We start from the raw sequence: 20,230 nt of genomic DNA, 5'->3' as shown, positions 1-20,230 counted from the left end.
GACTAGCAGCAATAAGCAGGGTCAGTGCATATTAAGATTATGTATGAGAAATAGCATCGTCACAAACCACGGCCAAAATATACGATCTTCTCCCATTCTGAAGAGAGCTAACCGAGGCTTGAGACGATGGAGAAATAGAGGCAGACAAATAATTTGTTTTTTCTGTTCTTCTTTTCGAACAGTATATATCAAACAAAGAAGTAAGATTTTTGTAAAATTTCTGGAGTCTTTCAAGCTTTTAGAAATAAGTTAATTATAGCCAGGGAATTTGGGAAAGATGGGAATCCAAGGATAAAGTCTATTGCATTATCTTTCAGCATATGATTTATGTCGCACAATCTACAGTACATGTCCAAAGGTGATTCATCATTTCCCTTTTTACCATAATTTATGAAAAGTAAGTTTTTGTTAAAAAATCTTGTGGGTTCAATTCTACTCAAAATTTTTAAAACTTTTCCAATGAGTTAAGAAAAATTGTTCAAATTTTCTTTTTGGGGGGGGGGGGGGGTGTTCAAAATCTGATTATTGATCACTGAGTAAAGATTTGAAATTATAAAGTCAAAATTTCTAACTTCAAAACACCACGATTTCATTACACATTTTTGTAAAACATGCATCTTGGAATAAAAATTTTCGGTCACTACATGAGTATATTAGGAACCTTGATTCCCTTATGATTTAACATTTAGGATAAACTGGTTTTGACACATTTTAAGCATTAATTTATGAGGGAAAATACTAAAACATCCCAAAATCCATTATTTGAATATATAATTTCAATCTGTTCATCATCCTTTTTAAATATATTTTCATTTTTAAATTTGCAATTATGACTGTAAACCACAATAGTTCATATAGAAAAAAACTGAAATGATCGAAGTTTCGTTTTGGCATTTCGGGATAGTTTTTTTTTTTTATTTAATCCTTATTTTATAATAAACCTAATGCAGAAAATTTCATGCAATAAATTAACAACTCCAATTAAAACATGTCCTCATTATACTTCGGAAATACAAATTTACTGACTAAAAAACATGTATCATGAAAAATTGCAATAAACTTTCATAATTTCCATCATATCATTTTACAGATTCTTATAATATTTTATCTCATTCAATGCCAGTCGCCGTGTAGCGCAGTGGTTAGCGTTTGCTCTAGAGTCACGAACATGAAGGAGTCGATCCTTATGTAGCGGGTTCGAATCCCACTGCGGGACATGGAGACAGTGAAACCGAGGTCCCGTGTCGCAGTAAGTGCTGGTCAGAAAAAGATCCCTCACCACTCAATGACCTGGAGTGCTGAATATAGATCTAAATTTGCAGCCCACCAGCGGCAATAGTGATGTCTCAATATGAGTGAAAAATTCTCGAGAGGGACGTTAAACACAAAATCATTTATGCCACTTTCTATCAGTACTTACAGTACTTCGATTATAGTTTCTAATCTAAATTTCTCCGCCCATTTCCATGTAATAGAGAAACCGTAGTCTGACCGGGGGAAAATGTTCCAGCATTTTTTAGTGCGATAGATGTTAAAAATTGGCTTGTATTTTTTGATATGTTTAATTATGTTTTAATTAAAAATACATTGTTATACACAGTGAAAACAAACAAAATACCATATGCTAATATTTAACCGGTAAACCAAGGGTGTAAAAAGGGACCACACTACTATACTTAAGAAGAATACTCCTTTGAGCAGAATTGACAGACCATTATGAAATGCCATTTCCATGAAAAAGCATCCAGAAGTCCACATATCTGGCGTCCAATATCTGAAGATCCACTGTACAAGAATACCTAAAGTTTATACATTAATAGTTATATTTTCAAATTTCTTTCTTCAAAATAAAATTACAAATAACAAAAAATGTATTCTTCATAAAGCTACTGGTTTATCAATATGCATGGTTACAATTGTAATAAAACATACATGTGCAGGGTGGGAGAGAGAAGGAAAAGTGGGCAAGGCTTAGATCAAGCTGGTAAATTTAAATATAGTATGTGGTAAATCCATCAGATTTTGGGGTTTTATAATCATTAATTATGTTCAAGCACCTATCTTGTGTGGTAATTTGACAATATTATGCAAACTAATTGCTTGACTACATCATAGTACAAAAAAAAATATATAGATATTCCTTAAATATTCTTCAAAGACTAAGAGAGGCCATTGTAAGAGAATGTGATGGTTATTATAGGTGCTTATTGAGGGCTATGTTAATCTGCATGGTGTGAATGACAACAGAAAGGGTATTACTAACAAACACACAAATGCTTTACTATATTCCCTCCAACTCATTGCGAGGGGATAATAACATTAGTAGGATTCTGTAATGGAGAAACACTAAAATTTTATAATTGACCTTGACCTAAGGTCATTCATGCAAATTCAAGATCAGTGACAACAGAAAATTGAAAATTCATATCAGGTTATATAGAAATATTTTAATTTCATACTTTAAATACACAAACTTTACTTAAGGACTCTCTATACACCAGTGCAAAATAGGTTTTATTTGGACATTGAGAAAATTGAATCAAGGTGTAAATATTGAGCTTATCTATCTAATTTTCAATGTACGGTACGTGGCAATATTTGCTCCCCAGGAAAAATGTTCAGAGACGACAAAGTATCAATGAACAGAAATCACTTTTGTTTAGTACTTTACTTCCGTGGAGAAAATACACACAGCAAATAAAGTGTTCAATTCATTTATCTGGGCCTTTTTAAAATGTTAAGAATACTAAATTGATTACAAATTGAGTATAATATACTGTAAATTTCAATTTATTGGAATTGAGATCTAAGGGCAGATCACTCTAACTGCAGAAAAATACCATAGAATCAGAACTCTTTAGTGTGCAGTGTAGAGAGGGTTCTTAAAGCAGTTTCTTAGAAATATGTAAATTGGCACTTTAAAACTTAATGCAGCGGGAAGGAGGTAGGGGTGGTAATTTCATGAGCTTGTTTACAGTACCTCTAGTAACTGACTGGGATGGACTACTTGTGTCCAAGTGCTATATTGAGTTTACTGTTGAGTTATTAATGAGTTAAATCCTCTGATGAAAAAAACATATATATACAAAAATAGAAAAAAAGGTTATTTTCTTGACTTGTGCAGTGCACTTCCCTAAACTAGTGAATAATGCAATATTTACTCTCCAAGGCTACCAGATCTTTAATTAGTCCCCTACCGGTGAAACCGGAGGGGACTATAGGTTTCCTCTGAGTCTGTCCGTCCGTCTGTCCATCCGTCTGTCTGTCTGTCTGTCCGTCTGTCTGTCTGTCTGTCTGTCCCTCTGTCTGTCTGTCAGTCTGTCCCACTTGGTTTTCCGCACTTTTTTCCTAAACGCTTGCAGATATTGAGCTGATTTTTGGTATGTGAGTGTATCTTGATGAGTTACAGATCAAGTTTGCATTTCGTTCTGCTTCATTGATTTTTGACGGAATTACGGCCTTTTCAATTTTTACGGGTTTTCCACAATTTTCTTCTAAACGCTTGTAGATATTGAGCTGATTTTTGGTATGTGGCTTTACCTTGATTAGTTATAGATCAAGTTTGCATTTCGTCCCGCTTCATTAATTTTTGACGGAAATATGGCATTTTCAATTCTTAACGGGAACCAGATTACACTTGCCGGTAGGGGACTAGTATTGCTAATGCAATACTCTCAGAATGCTTGTTTTAAATGCCAACATGGTGTACTGGTGCATGCTTTCGTATCTTTACGATAGAGGAACAGGTTCAATTCCTGTTGTTGGCTTTCCTTTGAAAGAACTGGTAGTAATCTTGCACTGTTTAAGAATATTTCGGTATAATAGCTTTTAATGTTCATTAGATTAGCACACACAAGATAAATGTAAATAAAATTAATGAACAGACAGATGTGGTATGTATGTTGCCGACCGGTTTTAGGAAAAGTCTTATATATGAATTTTTACCTATACATGTAGCTTACAAAGAAGAAACTAAGCTGGATGCTTTTGTGTTAATTATTGAACTCCTTAAGGACATTGGCAAGTCAAGGTTTTCCGGAGAAAGAAGGTTTAATACATGGGTTTTTTCACTTATAACATAGTGATTGAGAGTGATCTCCCGTGTAGAATTCTCTAAGCGGTGGAAACCAATAAAGCGTATGTTACAGAGGTAAACAAAAGCACGATTACTTCCTTCAACGGGTAGAATCATCTATACAGCAAGAAAGAAAAGTAGAAATGACTTTGTTGTACATTGTATTCAGGGACAAAGAGCCAATAGGTCGTCATTTACGATAGTTGTGCTCAGTATGCTGGGAAGGGCAAATATGTGACATATGCTGAAAGGTAGGCCGACTGAGAACAGTTCTTAGCTAGGTCGTGTGAAGGAAGCAGCATTTAGTAACTACGAATAAAAAATAAAAATAAAACAATGCCAATATTTTTGTTACAATGTGTTTCAATCAATTAAGTCAACTACATGATAAAAACAATCAACCAGTCTCTTGATCAATTTTAGCTGTTAAGGGAAGCAACTCAGAAATAATGATCGGTGCCGGTATATCCATGTTTTGTTCCGATATATAATTTTTAGCCATAATTTCTAGAAGTCATAGGAAATGAAGATACAATAATGTATATAATACAAAAACTGTATGAAATAAGTGGGTTTTGGAAAAATATTATGGTGAAAAATTATGTAGGTCCCTTTTATCAACATTTTACATAGGAAATGCATTGAGAAGTGTAAAAACATCGATTTCACAAAATCTAAAAAAGAAGGTTGGATTGGTAGGTTAAAAGGTCAAGAATATAGCCTATTTAGTACTTTTAAACCTACTCAAGAGTTCTTGAAAAATTCTATACGATAACCAGGAACCTTGCCAATGTCCTTAACATCATTATAGAGCAGCAACTGAATAAACTTGCGAAATACACCAGCATTTGCTTAAAAAACAAAATGAATGAAAGTGATATTGACAAAACTGCATCAGGTACTTGCACATATATATTTTCTCATCCTGAAAACATCATTGGCAACAAAGCTGTATATCAAGCTCTACGCTCCTGTCAACAGAAATCATATATTGTTGTCGATGAGGCACACTGTATTCTAGACTGGGGGGAGGAATTCCGTCCAGTTTTCAGAGAAATTAAGCAATTAAGAGCTGTTGTACCGGATGCTCAAGTGCTGGGATTAAGTGCTACTTTGTCAAAAGATGGCCAGAAAAATGTTGCCCAGCACCTACTGATGACTCACAGTTCCTACAAAGGAAAACATCAAACTAATTATAAAAAAGAGACCTGGTGTTGGGAAAAACAAATCTGTGAAAAAGGCTCTTGACTATGTGTTTGAGTCTGTTTTCTATGAACTAAAACAGAAAACTCAGGATTATCCTCTTACACTGATTTACTGCTGTGGCAGCATGGACTGGGTGGGATACGGGTTTGAACTTGCCGAGAGAATCCTTCGAGACAGTATGTATGGTGGTGATGGACACAAATGTGCAGAGAATCTAAGGGTAGTCATGTTACATTCTGCTTTGGAAAAAGGAGATGAGGTGAATATTGTCTCATACCTACATAGAGTTTGATTTCTTTTGATAGAAAAACAACAGATCACTTATAGTTCAACTGAATAAATGATACATGTAAAAGTCATCAAATTCCCTATGTTGATCTTTAATCTAATTAACAGTCATATGCAAAGATCTATTGATAAAACTGAGACAATCAAGTCAATATTTACATAGCAAATGTTTGTATTATCTGCCACAAAAGTATATATAGAGTCTGGAAAATCTATGTATGCTGGATTTCTGTTTTCATATTCCAACAGATTTCAATTTAACTTACTCAATTATAATAAATGAATTTCAGCTCAAAGATATCATATTTAAGAATTTGGCAAAGGATCCCATAGAGAGTCCCCTGAAAGTTGTTATTGCTACAGTAGCACTAGGGATAGGGGTAGACCTGCGTTATGTAGCTCAGGTGATTCATGCTTGTCCTCCCCAAAATCTGGAAGGTAAATTTTCTACAATATAAAAAAATTAAATCATATGCTTGACAGTGTGGATGGAATAATATCAGAAGTAGGAGGTAACCTACAATATATCACATGTATATTGCAGAATTTAGTTCTACATTATGGAAACTAATTTCTTGTGATAATGATTAACATATTGTAGTGATAGTAATATTTAAAATAATTTGCTCCATATTAACTTAAAAACTTTCCTTCTATATTTCAATTTTATACTTTTAGCATACATACAGCATATTGGCCGTGGTGGACAAAACAGTGAAATGCAGTGTGAAGCCATTTTGTACTTCAATAGCAGTGACTTGGGGTGTCTAAACATTTCAAAGGAAATTAAGGAGTATTGCAGGAATGACACACTTTGTAGGCGAGTTTTTTTCTAAGTCCCACTTTGGATTTACAGAATCTACTGCTGTTGTTCAAAATTGTTGTGATGTATGTGAGGATTCTTGCCCCTCTTCTGAGTCAGCTGAAAAGGATTCGGAGATAGACAAGTCTGTTCTCAGATCTGCATTAACTTCCTTTGTGACTTCCTCAGATCTGAAAGAAGAAGTAAAGCTTGGAGTGTATTGAACATTTAGTTCGCTTTCCTAAATTACACCTTGCAGAGGAGGAACCGACCCAAGACTTTCAAATTTCCCCAGTAGTTGCAAAGTCTTTATGTTGTTTAATAAAACAGGTCATTGATTTGTCTTTAAGATAAACTATGTTTTTAAAATTGGCTTGAATAAACATATTTCAGTTTACAGTACTGTTATAATATATGTAAGTTTAACTTCTTTGTTTTTGGATTTTTTTCTTTAATTATGTGAAGCTCTTTATAAACAAACCTCAAGTTTAAAAACAGTAAAACACAGTTACAGCAAACAAGCTTACACAAATTTACACTTAATATAATGACTTTTTTATCAAAGTTTCAAAATAACTTATTTCTTAATTAACTAGGATATACACTGATATAGCAAATAATTCTTTTATCAAAGCAAATTTTGAGGTACATGGGACTTGACTATAAGAATGTTTTACTGTATTTATGTTTTCATAAAGTTTTACCTTAATTTCTTACTTCATGGTGAAGGTTGTACTGGTGTTCACGAATCCATGACTTCAATTTCTGCATATTGAGATGACTCAAGGGACTCTGGACAGGTTTGGGAAATGATTGTAACTTTCGTCCATCTTTAAAGTGGAAAGGTTTAAGCTTCTGTAAGTCACTGATAATCATGCATTCATCAGAGTGTGAAAAAACAATTTTGTGCTTCTGAGAACGTACAATAACATCAGAGGAATCATCAAAAGATGCTGATATGTTTTTCATGCCAGCAAAGGCAGCTGTTCTCTTTGCAATGGCAGTGTCTGTTTATTTGAATGGACAGCTTTCAAGTGACCTTTAATTTGTCTCACAATGTGTTCCATCTGTAGGTCTGCAGGAATTGAAGAATCAAACTTTTCTTTATAATTGTTGACAAAGAGACCATAAAAAAGACTGGTAAGCTGTCTTCTCATCAAATGTGCACTGCTGCTGGACCAAGAAGCGCAAAATTTCAAGTGCATACTTGGAATTATCATTGTGGCCCTTTAGAATATACATTAAGTGCTTCATGAGTGGTATAAACCTGTCTCTATTCGGAATTTTAATATTGTTTTGAAGGCCTTTAAATGCAAGTCCTAGTTCTAAGATTCAAAGTGCATAGTTCATGATATGATCTGGTGAAGCTTGCATATGCTCAGATTTTGTCAAAAGAGGCAGCTGAATATTCACTGGACTTCCATTTGGCATTTGTACCTGTATTTGAATAAACTGTACAGTAGAAGATTGCTCCTGGAGTAAATCTTTTGAATCTTTTATAATGTATGCATCAATGAAATTTTCTAATGAATGCACAAGAGACATCTTCTTCTCATATTCACTTATAATAATTCATCCAAACTTGGTATAAAATGTTTGATTGGCACATAATCCAGTTTGTCCATCCCTAAATACTCCAGAGCTGCAGACACTATGTAACTGCCTATTAAAGACACTGCAAGTTCTTTGCAATGGTCAAAAATGGAAAAGTTCAAACGTAATGGGAGAGAGGTGCTCAAAACCATCCTCTCCACTAACAGCATCTTTTCGAAGTCTCTTTGCTCCTGAAAAATGTTCTCTAGTAAGTTGATCTCCTCCAATGTGTACTCTGGTTTTGTCGTCGACTTCTCTGCCACTGGCCCTGAACACTTCTGCAACTGTTTCTTCATATGAATCTGAAATCTTTATCACATCTGTGTCGCACTGTTCATTTCTTGGCAATACCGGTAGTGGGACAACAGAGTGTTTTTTGTCGCATCATAATTATGAGGAATGAATTCCTGTCTCATTTCATCAACAAATGTTTTGAAACCAGCAAATTCTTTGCAAAATTTGCATAACACACTTTATGTTAGTGTAACATACTCCTTATGAATAACATTCCAGTCTGCTAGTGATGGTAGAAAGTCCTCAGCTGGAATATCCAGGACTTGTCTTTGAGGTCCCTTGTCAGGTAGGTTCTCAAACTCTTCATGCTGAATAATGGCAGCAGATGCAAACCAGTTTTCCATACGTTTTGATGAAATGTGTCGCTGGTGACTGACTTTAACCATAAAGTTTACGTTGTCCCCAATCAGACGGGATAGCATCTACAAGGTCTTTAATATATTGGTCACCAATTTGTCTTTGAACTTTCAGAGCTACACTGTGAGATAAAGTTACTCCCAGGCGTTGAAATCTAACATGAACCTTAAACACAAATTTAGTGCACATAAATATTAAACATGAAGAAAATTACTTGCATATCAAAATAAGAGCAGCAATGTTATGTTTCATGTTGTAAGAAAAGCTGCAGTTCAATAAAGTTAATATCAAGGAAGTTATACTATTTAATAGTTGAATATTTTCCCAATTCATTGAAAGAGTAATTAGCAATTTTTTTTTTAAACATTTACTTACTCTAGGGCAAAGAACCAATATCGTAAAAGTCATTACAATTAGTGGAAAACACAACCAAATGATGAACTTTTTGGAGAAAATGAAAAACCCAATTATCCATACTAAGGTTCATGACATAATTATTCTATAAGTCATGCTCACAAAGTATGGTTTAATGAGGTTTAGTAAACAGAAAACACCAAACATCCCAATCATTTCCATTCTGAAATGAAGAAGGCTGAAAACAAAGAAAAATGGACACAAAAAATTATCAGTGGCAATAAATTAACTAAAGTGTTCCAAGGAACACTTAAGACATTTTTTACAATGATTGATGACAAACAGTACACATTCTTAAACAAGAGGCCCATGGGCCACAATGCTCACCTGAGTTACGTTTGGCCCTGCTGTTCTTCACCAGACCCCCACTCCATTGTAATAATTATTGCAGCCCCGTCGTACCCCTGGGGGCCATGATTTGAACAATTTAGAATCTACACTATGTAAGGATGCTTCCACCTAAGTTTCAGCTTTTCTGGCCCAGTGGTTCTTGAGAAGAAGATTTTTAAAGATTTTGCCAATATATTTCAATGTAAAACTTTGATTCCCTATTGTGGCCCCGCCGTACCCCCGAGGGCCATGATTTGAACAATTTAGAATCTACACTACCCAAGGATGCTTCCACATAAGTTTCAGCTATTCTGGCCCTGTGGTTCTTGAGAAGAAGATTTTTAAAGATTTTACCTATACATTTCAATGTACAACTTAGATTCTCTATTGTGGCCCCGCCCTACCCCCGGGGCCATGATTTGAACAATTTAGAATCTACACTACCCAAGGAAACTTACACTTAAGTTTCAGCTTTTCTGGCCCAGTGGTTCTTGATAAGAAGATTTTTTAATGACCCCATCCTATTTTTCTCTTTCTTGATTATCTCCCCTTGTAAGGGTGGTTGGCCCTTCATTTTAACAATTTAAACTTCCCTTCACCCAAGGATGCTTTGTACCAACTTTGGTTAAAATTGGCTCAGTGGTTCTTGAGAAGAAGTTGAAAATGTGAAAAGTTTACAGATGGACGGACAGACAGACAGATGGACGGACGACAGACAACAGGTGATCAGAAAAGCTAACTTGAGCTTTCAGCTCAGGTGAGCTAAAAACATGGACTTACCTCTTAAATGTCAAAAATATGCTGTATATCGGCACTAAGTACTATTTTGTAAAATAGGTCAAATGTCAGGTTCAAATGTAATTAGGTTAAAAACCATGGTTATTTACTATAGCCATAGTGCCAAACAATGTATGTGCAAAATATCAAATCCACACCTCTTACAGTTCTTGAGATATGAGGTGCGACAGACAGACAACAGACAGACGCTTGGTAAAGTGATCCCTTAGTGTACTACTAGCTCTGCTCTGCAGGTGACACAAAAATACAGGTTAATAAAATAATAATATTTTAACTTTAAACATTGTAATGAAACCGAAAATAAAAATTGACTGTGAATTAAGACATAATCATGATAATTGTAAAATACCTTCTGATGAACCTTCTCTTCTGCCAATAACATGGAGATCATCCTTTGTACATGTGGAAGGTCCTTACACCTCCTCTTCATGAGTATTCCGTACACAGTTCCAATCTCTAGATAGATCTTATCAAAATGTTGCTCATGCATTGACTTCGTAGGAATACACACAGCAAGCAAGGTTTCTTATAACAGAGGATTGTAATCAAGCATTTCTTGTACAACATGTTCCCATCTGAAAGTTAGTAAATCCTCATAAGTGTTACCCCCCCCCCCCCCCCCCCAAGTAACTGAAACGCCTCTGTGTTAAATATTTTGAGGATTCTTCTATTTCCAACATGAAACAATGCCGAATTTCCTCTTTTAAGTCTTTTATTAAAATTATCTGATTAGAAAAATCTAGAAAAAATGTCTTTTTCACAACATTTCTAAAATTTTTAAAAGCAGAACGTTGAAAGTATCATACATTACTATTGAGTGGGCACTACCGTAATTATATCCAGTTTCATATAAATAAAAATTATCGGAACCCCCCCCCCCCCCCCACACACACACACACACACACACGCCATACGGTTTATGATAATTTAGATATTTTTAGAAACTTTTTTGTGAAAATGTCTCCTGAAAAAAAAAACTGAATTCTCTTACCATCTGGTAGAAGATATTTTGTGGAAAGGTTCATAAATCTATACGAAGGAACAATATTTGACTCGATATATCCCAGTGAGCTTGAAATAAAAGTGATACAACAGAATCTGACACATCTGTTTCATATCTGGATATTATATTAGTTAAAGACGTTAGTGGTAACCTAACATCAAAGCTTTATGATAAACGTGATGACTTCAACTTTTCAATCGTCAACTTCCCCTAGTTATGCAGCAATATAACTTCATCACCTGTTTATGGGGTTTAAGTCTCTCAGTTGATTCGATACGCAAGAGCATGCTCTACGTATGAACAATTTCTAAAACGAGGCAAGCTATTGACAAACAAGTTGATGAACCAAGCATATCAACAGTCTCGTTTGAAGTCATCATTTCGCAATTTATGGTCGATACAGTGATCTTGTCAGCAAATACAACCTATATGTATCATTAGGTCAAATGCTGACTGACATTTTTCAAATATATTTCATTCTATAGATATGTGTATGTAATTCATGTTAATTGCTAAGCTGGCAGGAATTTAGCAATTTTAATTTATCAACTGGATTCAGAATATTTTTAAAAAGTCGCAAATACACGTGAATGAACATTTTTTATTTTTTTTTTCACTATTATTCCTATTTATGCCCCCGGATCGAAAGATCCCGGGGGTATATTGTTTTTGTCCTGTCTGTCTGTTTGTCTGTTTATCTGTTTGTCTGTTTGTTTGTCTGTTTGTCTGTCTGTCTGTTGTCAACTTTAACCTTGCCCATAACTTTTGATTGGTTGGAGCTATGACTTTCATATTTCACATGTGTATTTCTTGTGACAAGACCTTTCTTTGGGTACCATCATATTTGACCTTTTGACCTTGACCTTGGAGTTTGACCCACTTTTGCAAAATTTTATGAGACTTTAACCTTGGCCATAACTTCTGAACAGTTGGAGCTTGGGGTTTCAAACTTCACATGTGTATTCCTTGTGACAAGACCTTCCTCTGGATATCAACCACTTTGACCCTTTTGACCTTGACCTAGTAGTTTGACCTACTTTTGAAAAACTTTAACCTTGGCCATAACTTTTGAATGGTTGGAGCTAGGGCTTTCATACTTCACATATGTAATCCTTGTGACAAGACTTTCCTTTGAATACCAACGACTTTGACCTTTTGACCTTGACCTTGGAGTTTGACCTACTTTTGAAAAACTTTAACCTTGGCCATAACTTTTGAATGGTTGATGCTAGGGCTTTCATACTTCACATATGTAATCCTTGTGACAAGACCTTCCTTTGGATACCAACCACTTTGACCCTTTGACCTTGACCTAGGAGTTTGACCTATTTTTTAAAAACTTTAACCTTGGCCATAACTTTTGAATGGTTGGTGCTAGGGCTTTCATACTTCATATATGTAATCCTTGTGACGAGATTTTCCTTTGGATACCAACCACTTTGACCTTGACCTTGACGTTTGACTTTTATTTAAAAAACTTTAACCTTCACCATAACTTTTGAACAGTTGTATCTAGGTCTTTCAAATTTCACAGGTGTTTTCCTCGAGACAAGATCTTTCTTTGGGTATCAACATTTTTTATCTTTTGGCCTGGATTTTGACTTGCATTTGAGAAATTTAACCTTCGACATAAGCTGCCATATGGGGGCATAGTGTTTCACAAACACATCTTGTTTCTTTCTGTTTTCCGTTCCGCGGTTTAGCAACATGTTATCTCCATCTCTTTCAATTAGTCTGAGTTTTTTTTTTTTTTTTTTTTTTTTTTTTTTTTTTTTTTAAGGTGTAACAGCATTTTCATTAACAGTTAGGTTTAAGTAGATTCTACAGTGTTATTTGTCTTTGCCAGTTATCAGGTCAAAGGTCAAAATTCGTGGGAGAGGGTACAGTTTTCTTAATGAACAATTTGACCTCTTTTATGCAAATGAGATATGGGCATAGGTCGTGAAACATGGTCTAGTGAATTCTCGTCTGTTCAACCTGAAGGCAAGCCATTATATTACATGGATACGGTGCACCCTGGCTCTGTCCCTGGTTTTAACAGATGAGTGTTGTATTTGGAGGGGGCGGGTTACATGGGTTAGAAGTAGCAACGACAAGAATCAAGAATGGCATGTGTTCAACAAATTTAACATCCGATAAAGAACAGGTGACAGACGATACATGTGCATAGAGTCATCTTACATCATCGTTGCCATGAGTTATAAATGCCAGAGCATATGCTGGAGTTACATGGCATCTACAATAGAGCTGATTGCATATATATGCACAGGGATTTCACTGTTCGTGACGTTCTGATGCTTTGCTTGTCGAGAAGTTTAAATACTACGTCACATTGTCACCACATCAAAGGAAGTAACCGAGTGCGAGTCTCTCCCACACTAAAGTCGGTCAACTGCAACAGACAGCGGGTTCACAAAAGGGGACAGATAGTCCAGCTGTCATTTTATTGAGTATTACCCATAAAAAAATACTTTAATAATTATAAATAAGAGCCTCTATATGCAATCTTTTTGAAGTCCATTATGAATGGAAAGTGAGGTGGTTATATATTTCTTAATGATTTTTTTTTTTATATATATATTTGCATATAAAAAGTAGTGTATGATTCATTGATTACTTAGTTTATGCGTATCAATCCAGACCATTCTGAGATTGTAGAATTTTTTTAATTTTTTTTTTCTTTTTTTTTTTTAATACAAATCTCTGCTAAAAAGGGACTCAGTATTAAGTACTATCTACGCATACAGAGCTCTATTTGAGAAAGATATTAAAGAGGGGGGGGGGGGGCTCATATACGTTTACGTTCAGACTTCATTGATTGAAGTTCATTTAAATTCTGCAATTACGAACAAGCTTTATTAATTAATACCTGTTCTCTAGTCCATTTCCATTGAAAGCATAAATTATCTATTAATTAGGTCTAAAACAATACTTTAAATTCATTTACTTATATTATATATATTCACATATAGTATGGTTAATACTGAATGGCAAATTGCAAGTCGTTCAGTGAAGACTAGAAAGTGTACCTCTAATCGGCCTTTACATAATTGGACTGAAAGAGACATTTGTAATGTAAGATGCGGTTTCTCTCAAGATGTATTATACAGGATTTAACAAGGAACACTCTTCTCTACCCCATACTCCAGATCTTCTGTTTTCCCTCTTCCCTTCAACACTCTACGTTTTTTCAAACCCCAATTTACTACAGGTACTTATCATATTTATTTCAAAGAGGAGGTTGGGGTATAACTAACAAGAAAAAAAAGCCAAATACCTGAGTTATACGACGCAAGGGAGCTCGCTAGTGATTTTATGATTATATCTTGCTTAAAAAAAATGATTAAAATATTTACTAGTATCTACATCGAGTTTCTATAGTTGATTTTCAATTCGATGCAACTTCCCTGTATATTTGTTATAGTAAAAAGAGGTTTATCATTATGGTTTGTTCTATACAAACCTTAATAGCGATTTATAAACGGGTCCATATTTCACGCATTAATGGGTTTTGTTGTATTTGATTCGAACTTTGTACTTAATCCTAAGGTGAGTATAAAGTTATACAGACTACTGTAACAATAGTGTATTGCGTTCTTGAATTTTCGCTATAGTCTAATATACAATTCACAATTACAAGAAGTGATTCCATTTTTAAGTTTTTTTAAACATGAAGACGTTTAATCAGCCAGGCACGTAGTATTGTGTTTGAAAGGGAGGACTACCAGAAAAAAGGATTCGACAATTTACTTGAAAATAAACTTTACCAAGCAAAAAATAAATCAATAAGTAAAAAAAATCATAAAAAACGGGGGATTGTCCAGACTCGAAAATCCTATTTCGGTGAGGACTGTGGGTTCCAACTTTTACAAAACCAAATTTCATAAATTCATTTCCCTGATTTGACTACACTGCAAAGGGGGGGGGGAGAGAGGAGGGGCAGTGAACATTTTCAACAGAAAAAGATCATGCTATGTTTGGAAAAAAGGCTGCGGGAGTGGGGTAGCATCCTGATATTACTTGCCTGTTTAATGTATACCCCCCCCCCCCCCAAAAAAAAACGATCGGATTGAAATCGGAGCATATTTTTCCCTTGCATTTTTTGCTCTCAAATAATCAGTCTTAACTGATGTAGCACAAAAGAAATGTAAAATAATATCATTTGGTTTTTATAGTTCGATTTAGTTAATCATGTACAAGACGAACTTTCCATATCAGGTACGAATCGGTGATAAATGTGAATTCAGGAAGCAGTTTTCTCTAAACGTCATATTTGTTAATTGAGGCATAAATTAAAAGTATGAAAGCACGCATTAAGAAAACAATGCATCGCATAGTCATTAAAAAATAGATGTATTTAAATGTGATGATTTTGTCCCGCAGGTGTTGAAATTGCACCTGTTTTCTTTATAACTCCTGACATGAATCCCCGCCGAACAGTGCTTCAGGAAGGTAAAAAACTTTACTAAAAAGTGACAGATATATGGCGCCAATAGAGAAAAGTCTGAGAGTGGCTGTATTTGAAGCATTTTCTGAAGTAGCCCCCCCCCCCCCCCCATGGGGGTGCTTGCAAATTCATGTTTTAAATCGGATTGTGCTCTGTTATGGTTATACATGTACTTTTTTCATTCTCATGTTTATATAGGAATGCGAAATTATGTTTTGGTGTACCATTTTTTACGTTAAGCCAAAAAAAAAAATAATAATAATAATAATAATACCCCCCCCCCCCCCCCAAAAAAAAACCATTCATCTGTCTGCCGTGAAAGAGCAAGGATAATTGGTTTAAACTTTGTCTACTAATTAATTGAATTGAAATTTATGTAATTTAAAAAAATTAAAGCGCCAATTTTTTTTAAAAAGATCCCCCCAGAGAATCTATTTTTGATTTGTGTCAGTATGATATGCGGACCATGGGACACACAATCCTGTCAAAATATTCCCTATCAAAAATAAATCCAAGAAAATCCCAGATCAGATACACTTTACATATGATAATAGAGTGAAATACTAAAACATTTCGTTATACGTAAAAAAAAAAAAAAAAGAAAGAAAGAAAGAAAAAAAGAGAAAGAAATGATAATGCACGCGTTTGCAAGGAAAGATATGGACATGTAGGCCTACATGATTTGTTCTGTTTTGTTTTTGTTTGTTTGTTTGGTTGGTTGGTTTTTCTTTGTTTTTTCTTTCTTTTTCTTTTTTTTTTTCTTTTTTTTTTTTTAGCATTTTGACATAAATATGTACTATTATGAATACAATTTCCCTTCTCGGCAGAAATGTTCGTTATTCTATACATTCTTACAGTACGTGTACATTATCTATATGCTAAATCAAGCACGCTCAGTTAATTGTTTTGTTTATGAAAAAATACGAAAAAGAAAACTTCTTTAAGCCTTGTACAATATAAAGACAGCACCGTACTATAGGAACAAATAATTTTGATAAAATATGATATAAATAGAAAACAAAGCTAATTTAGGGCTGTGTCCCTAAAAATTACTGAGGTGTAGTGACTTTTTATGCTTGTCAATGAATTTCTGTTCGTTGTTTCGTATTAATCCCCCCTCCTCTGTATTTGTTGCCTACGGTCTTGTATTAAATTAACTCCATCTCTTCTTGAATATCTCTCTCAAAACTTATTTAACTCTATTTTTCAGCAGCGATTTGGGATAAAATGCTACAATCAAAGAATAACCCGAATTGATACTTAAAAATCCAGTAATCAATGAATCATGCACTACTTTTCATATGACAGATTGAAAAAGTGCAAATTTGCTATAGAATTAAATAATTACCTATAAGTACTCCATTTCATTATTTAAGATACTAATTGTGCGGAAATATTCGATAAAAGGACGGCTGGATTATCTGTCCCCTTTTATGAACCCGTTGAACGTCGGCGATGTGTATTACCGTTGACCGACTTTAGTGTGGGAGAGAAGCAATCTCGGTTACTTCCTTTGTTGTGGTGACAATGTGACGTAGTATTTAAACTTCTCGACAACGTCACGAACAGTGAAATCCCTATGCATATATGCAATCAGCTCTATTATAGCGAAAGACCTGCATTTATCCGGGGGCACCTGCCTGGGGCACCCACCTCCCTACCCACCCTGTCCCCTTGCACTGCACATGACGAACTTAGTAAGTATATCACATTATGTTACACTGCTGAAGATGGGAGAGACATGCATAAATTTTTGTCATTGTCAATTAATTGTTAATTGACGTTCATAGTAGATCATTCTTTTCTCTCTTTGACCTCAGATTGTGCCTTGCACTAGTGACTGATTGATGCTCTATTGCCATTTTCCTTGTCAGCAGTATACACTTATTTCATGACTACGAGGGGAACAGTCAAACTGTTGTCCCGAGGTAATGGGGAAGACCTGGGAAACTGTTGCCCGAGGCCGAAGGCCGAGGGCAACAGTTTCCCAGGTCTTCCCCATTATCGAGGGACAACAGTTTGACTGTTTCCCGAGTTGTCATGAAATAAGTGTTTTATTACCTAACCTACTATATGATTTCTTAAAGTAATGATATCGACATAATAATCAATGGCTTTTAAAATACATTGACAAAAGTTTGTATTATTTTTCAAAACCAAACTAAACAAGATGAATAGTAATCAAATATTCACACCGATTGGTGTAAAATCAGAAAAATTAATGGGTGTGATATTATCATGCACTAATAAATTGAAAAAAAAATGTAGTAAACAACATAATGATGTCTTAAAGATTTGAATATTGCACGTTTATGGCAAAGATCTATACTGAATGAAAGGGGCCTACATTTTTCCCAAACTACCCTCAGAAAAGGTGTTCATGGCCTCTTCTTTGAAATGATATTAAATTGAATATATATTTAAATTGGTATCAGGTTTACTTTTCAGATGATAATTTCGAATTAAATAAAAATGCTTCAATTTATATATAATTCAATATTATAGCTGTAAAGTACGGGAAATTAACTATGACGTCATAATGGAACAGTTCAGCCATGAAACAGTTCATTCTGTGACCGGGTAAACAGTTTTGACTGTTTCATGATGTGCAGAAACATTAAAATGAATCAGGAAACAGTTTAAAATGCCTAATTACAATTTATATAGTAGGTTAGGTAATAATTTTGACTGTTTCATGATTTGCAAAAACATTAAAAAGAATCAGGAAACAGTTCAAAATGCCTAATTACAATTTATATAGTAGGTTAGGTAATAATATCTGCTCTTCGCTTTCTCTTGTCTGTGATAGGCTTGATTGTAGAGGAACTTCTGGTCTAGTCTATTAACTGTATAACTGTCACTTTCCGTGTTCACAGTACTGTATTCCAGCAATCTTATTGATGTTTAGGGGTGAGTATCGGCAGAAATTTCGTATCGTGATATATCACGATTTCCCCCCAAAAATATCACGATAAATCGTGATATTTTTACATACAATTTTTACTACAATTTCATATGAATTTCCATAATATTTCCTAAAAATATGCTATAAAAACATAACTTTACTGTTTGAATATTAATTTATTTAATATAAAGAATGTTTGGATGCAGTTGTTTAACTGTTTTCAACATTTTTTACACTTCCTGTAATTGTCATTCAATAGATTGAACAAACAAATGAAAATTTATAGTTATGTACCAAATACCGGTATTTTAATCTTCGTATCACGATACGTATCACGCAATAAAAAATCGTGATATACCGGTATACCGATAAAATCACGCATCCCTATTGATGTTCCAGGTAAGTTGTTCTGTAGATGTATCAAAGAGTAAAGACAACCCAAGACCATTGTTTGGGAAATCTCAATGTTCTTTGGCATGTTGCAGGTGGTAGGACTTGTTGGCATTGTGTCAGTTGATCAGCACTTGGCAACTTCATGGCATTGCTGGCTTCTATGCTTATAGTTTCATTTTAAGGATTTGTGTTACAATACATGTATGTCATTTTCAATCATTTGCAGGACCTGGATTTTATAAAAGTCATGCAGATTTCTACTTTATTCCACCAGTTGGAAACAAATCCTCCATCACAAATGAGGGAGTCTGTCACACACATTTAACAACGGCCAGTAAAACAATACAGATCGAAGAGTGAATTCTAAGACTTTAGGTAAGAAATCCTAGTTATCCAAGACACGCTATAGTTACTATATTGACAGAATACTTTTTTGTATAGTTTGCTACCATATTTCTTTATACTTATGTGTATATGAGAATACTTTCTGTTTACAATGTTTTCCTTACTGTCAATACAGGTATCCACAATATTGTATCAATATCAAATCAATGGTTGTTCAATGAATTATAGTTACCACCCTCAAAATTGTGTTTATTCAAAATGTGAGTTACTTGAATACTATCATTTTGTGAAGTTTTCCCTGTAGTGTAGATATCTTTGATATCGATGATATATTATATATATATTGCTTCGATATCAATTCATGTTTGCTCAACCCGGCTTAGGTTGGTACCATTCTTGAAGTTGTCATTGTGTATGTGTGTCTATATTTAAATACTTTAAATTTACAATGTTGTACTTGCCATCGATATCGTCGATATCAGTAATATCATATCAATATCAAAACATTTTTGTCATCACTCTTGTGGCTGTATTTCTTTATGCAATACTTTATGAGAGTATGTACGTCCTGATCATTAAGTTTGCCCTACTGTCGATATCAACGATATATTGATATCAAACCATGATTGTTCAAACCATGACATTTTTAACCAATGTTCACTCTTACCCAAAACCTTACCCTATCCCTAACCTCTGACAATAACAATTAACCCTTAACCTCTATTTGTCTTCCTTATTAATCTAGACATTCATAATTATCAATAATAGATTAATTAATCAATATCAACATCATTTGTGGCCTTCTTAAATTATGATATACACGTGTACCTCAACTTGAGAATAATTTGTACAGATCTGGATCAATATCCATACGTTATCAGGATATCGTGGATATCCATATACATGTAGCACTAAGTCTTATACTGCATCCAGTATTTCCAATTTCATAGTACTGAGGATTAATATCATAACAATATCAT

General features: G+C 34.4%; 1 protein-coding gene and 1 long non-coding RNA gene across 2 annotated transcripts; one reads left to right on the top strand and one right to left on the bottom strand.

The window, feature by feature from the left end:
* Positions 1-3,811: 3,811 nt before the first annotated feature.
* On the bottom strand, positions 3,812-8,204 carry LOC133203596 (uncharacterized). Its single transcript, XR_009723421.1, has 5 exons — positions 7,076-8,204; positions 6,257-6,562; positions 5,836-6,000; positions 5,384-5,517; positions 3,812-5,244 (listed from the first exon to the last, which is right to left on the bottom strand). It is a non-coding gene; the product is annotated as an uncharacterized LOC133203596 (long non-coding RNA).
* On the top strand, positions 5,232-6,791 carry LOC133203595 (ATP-dependent DNA helicase Q1-like). Its single transcript, XM_061339364.1, has 3 exons — positions 5,232-5,540; positions 5,860-6,007; positions 6,248-6,791. Exons 1-3 carry the CDS (start codon positions 5,406-5,408, stop codon positions 6,403-6,405), a joined length of 441 nt encoding a protein of 146 aa, XP_061195348.1. The 5' UTR covers positions 5,232-5,405; the 3' UTR covers positions 6,406-6,791.
* Positions 8,205-20,230: the final 12,026 nt, after the last annotated feature.

Source organism: Saccostrea echinata, unplaced genomic scaffold, assembly GCF_033153115.1.
Source record: "Saccostrea echinata isolate AGI-Se365-2 ecotype Australia unplaced genomic scaffold, CSIRO_AGI_Sech_v1 ptg000051l, whole genome shotgun sequence".
NCBI lineage: Eukaryota > Metazoa > Mollusca > Bivalvia > Ostreida > Ostreidae > Saccostrea > Saccostrea echinata.
The sequence above is the reverse complement of the archived record's forward strand: the minus strand, read 5'-3'. Positions and strand labels throughout refer to the sequence as shown.

Coding starts and splice junctions, on each gene's coding strand:
- LOC133203595 (XM_061339364.1), top strand. CDS start 5,406: ATGGACTGGGTGGGATACGGGTTTGAACTTGCCGAGAGAATCCTTCGA. Junction 5,541..5,859: donor CTTTGGAAAAAGGAGATGAG/GTGAATATTGTC, acceptor AATGAATTTCAG/CTCAAAGATATCATATTTAA. Junction 6,008..6,247: donor TCCTCCCCAAAATCTGGAAG/GTAAATTTTCTA, acceptor TTATACTTTTAG/CATACATACAGCATATTGGC.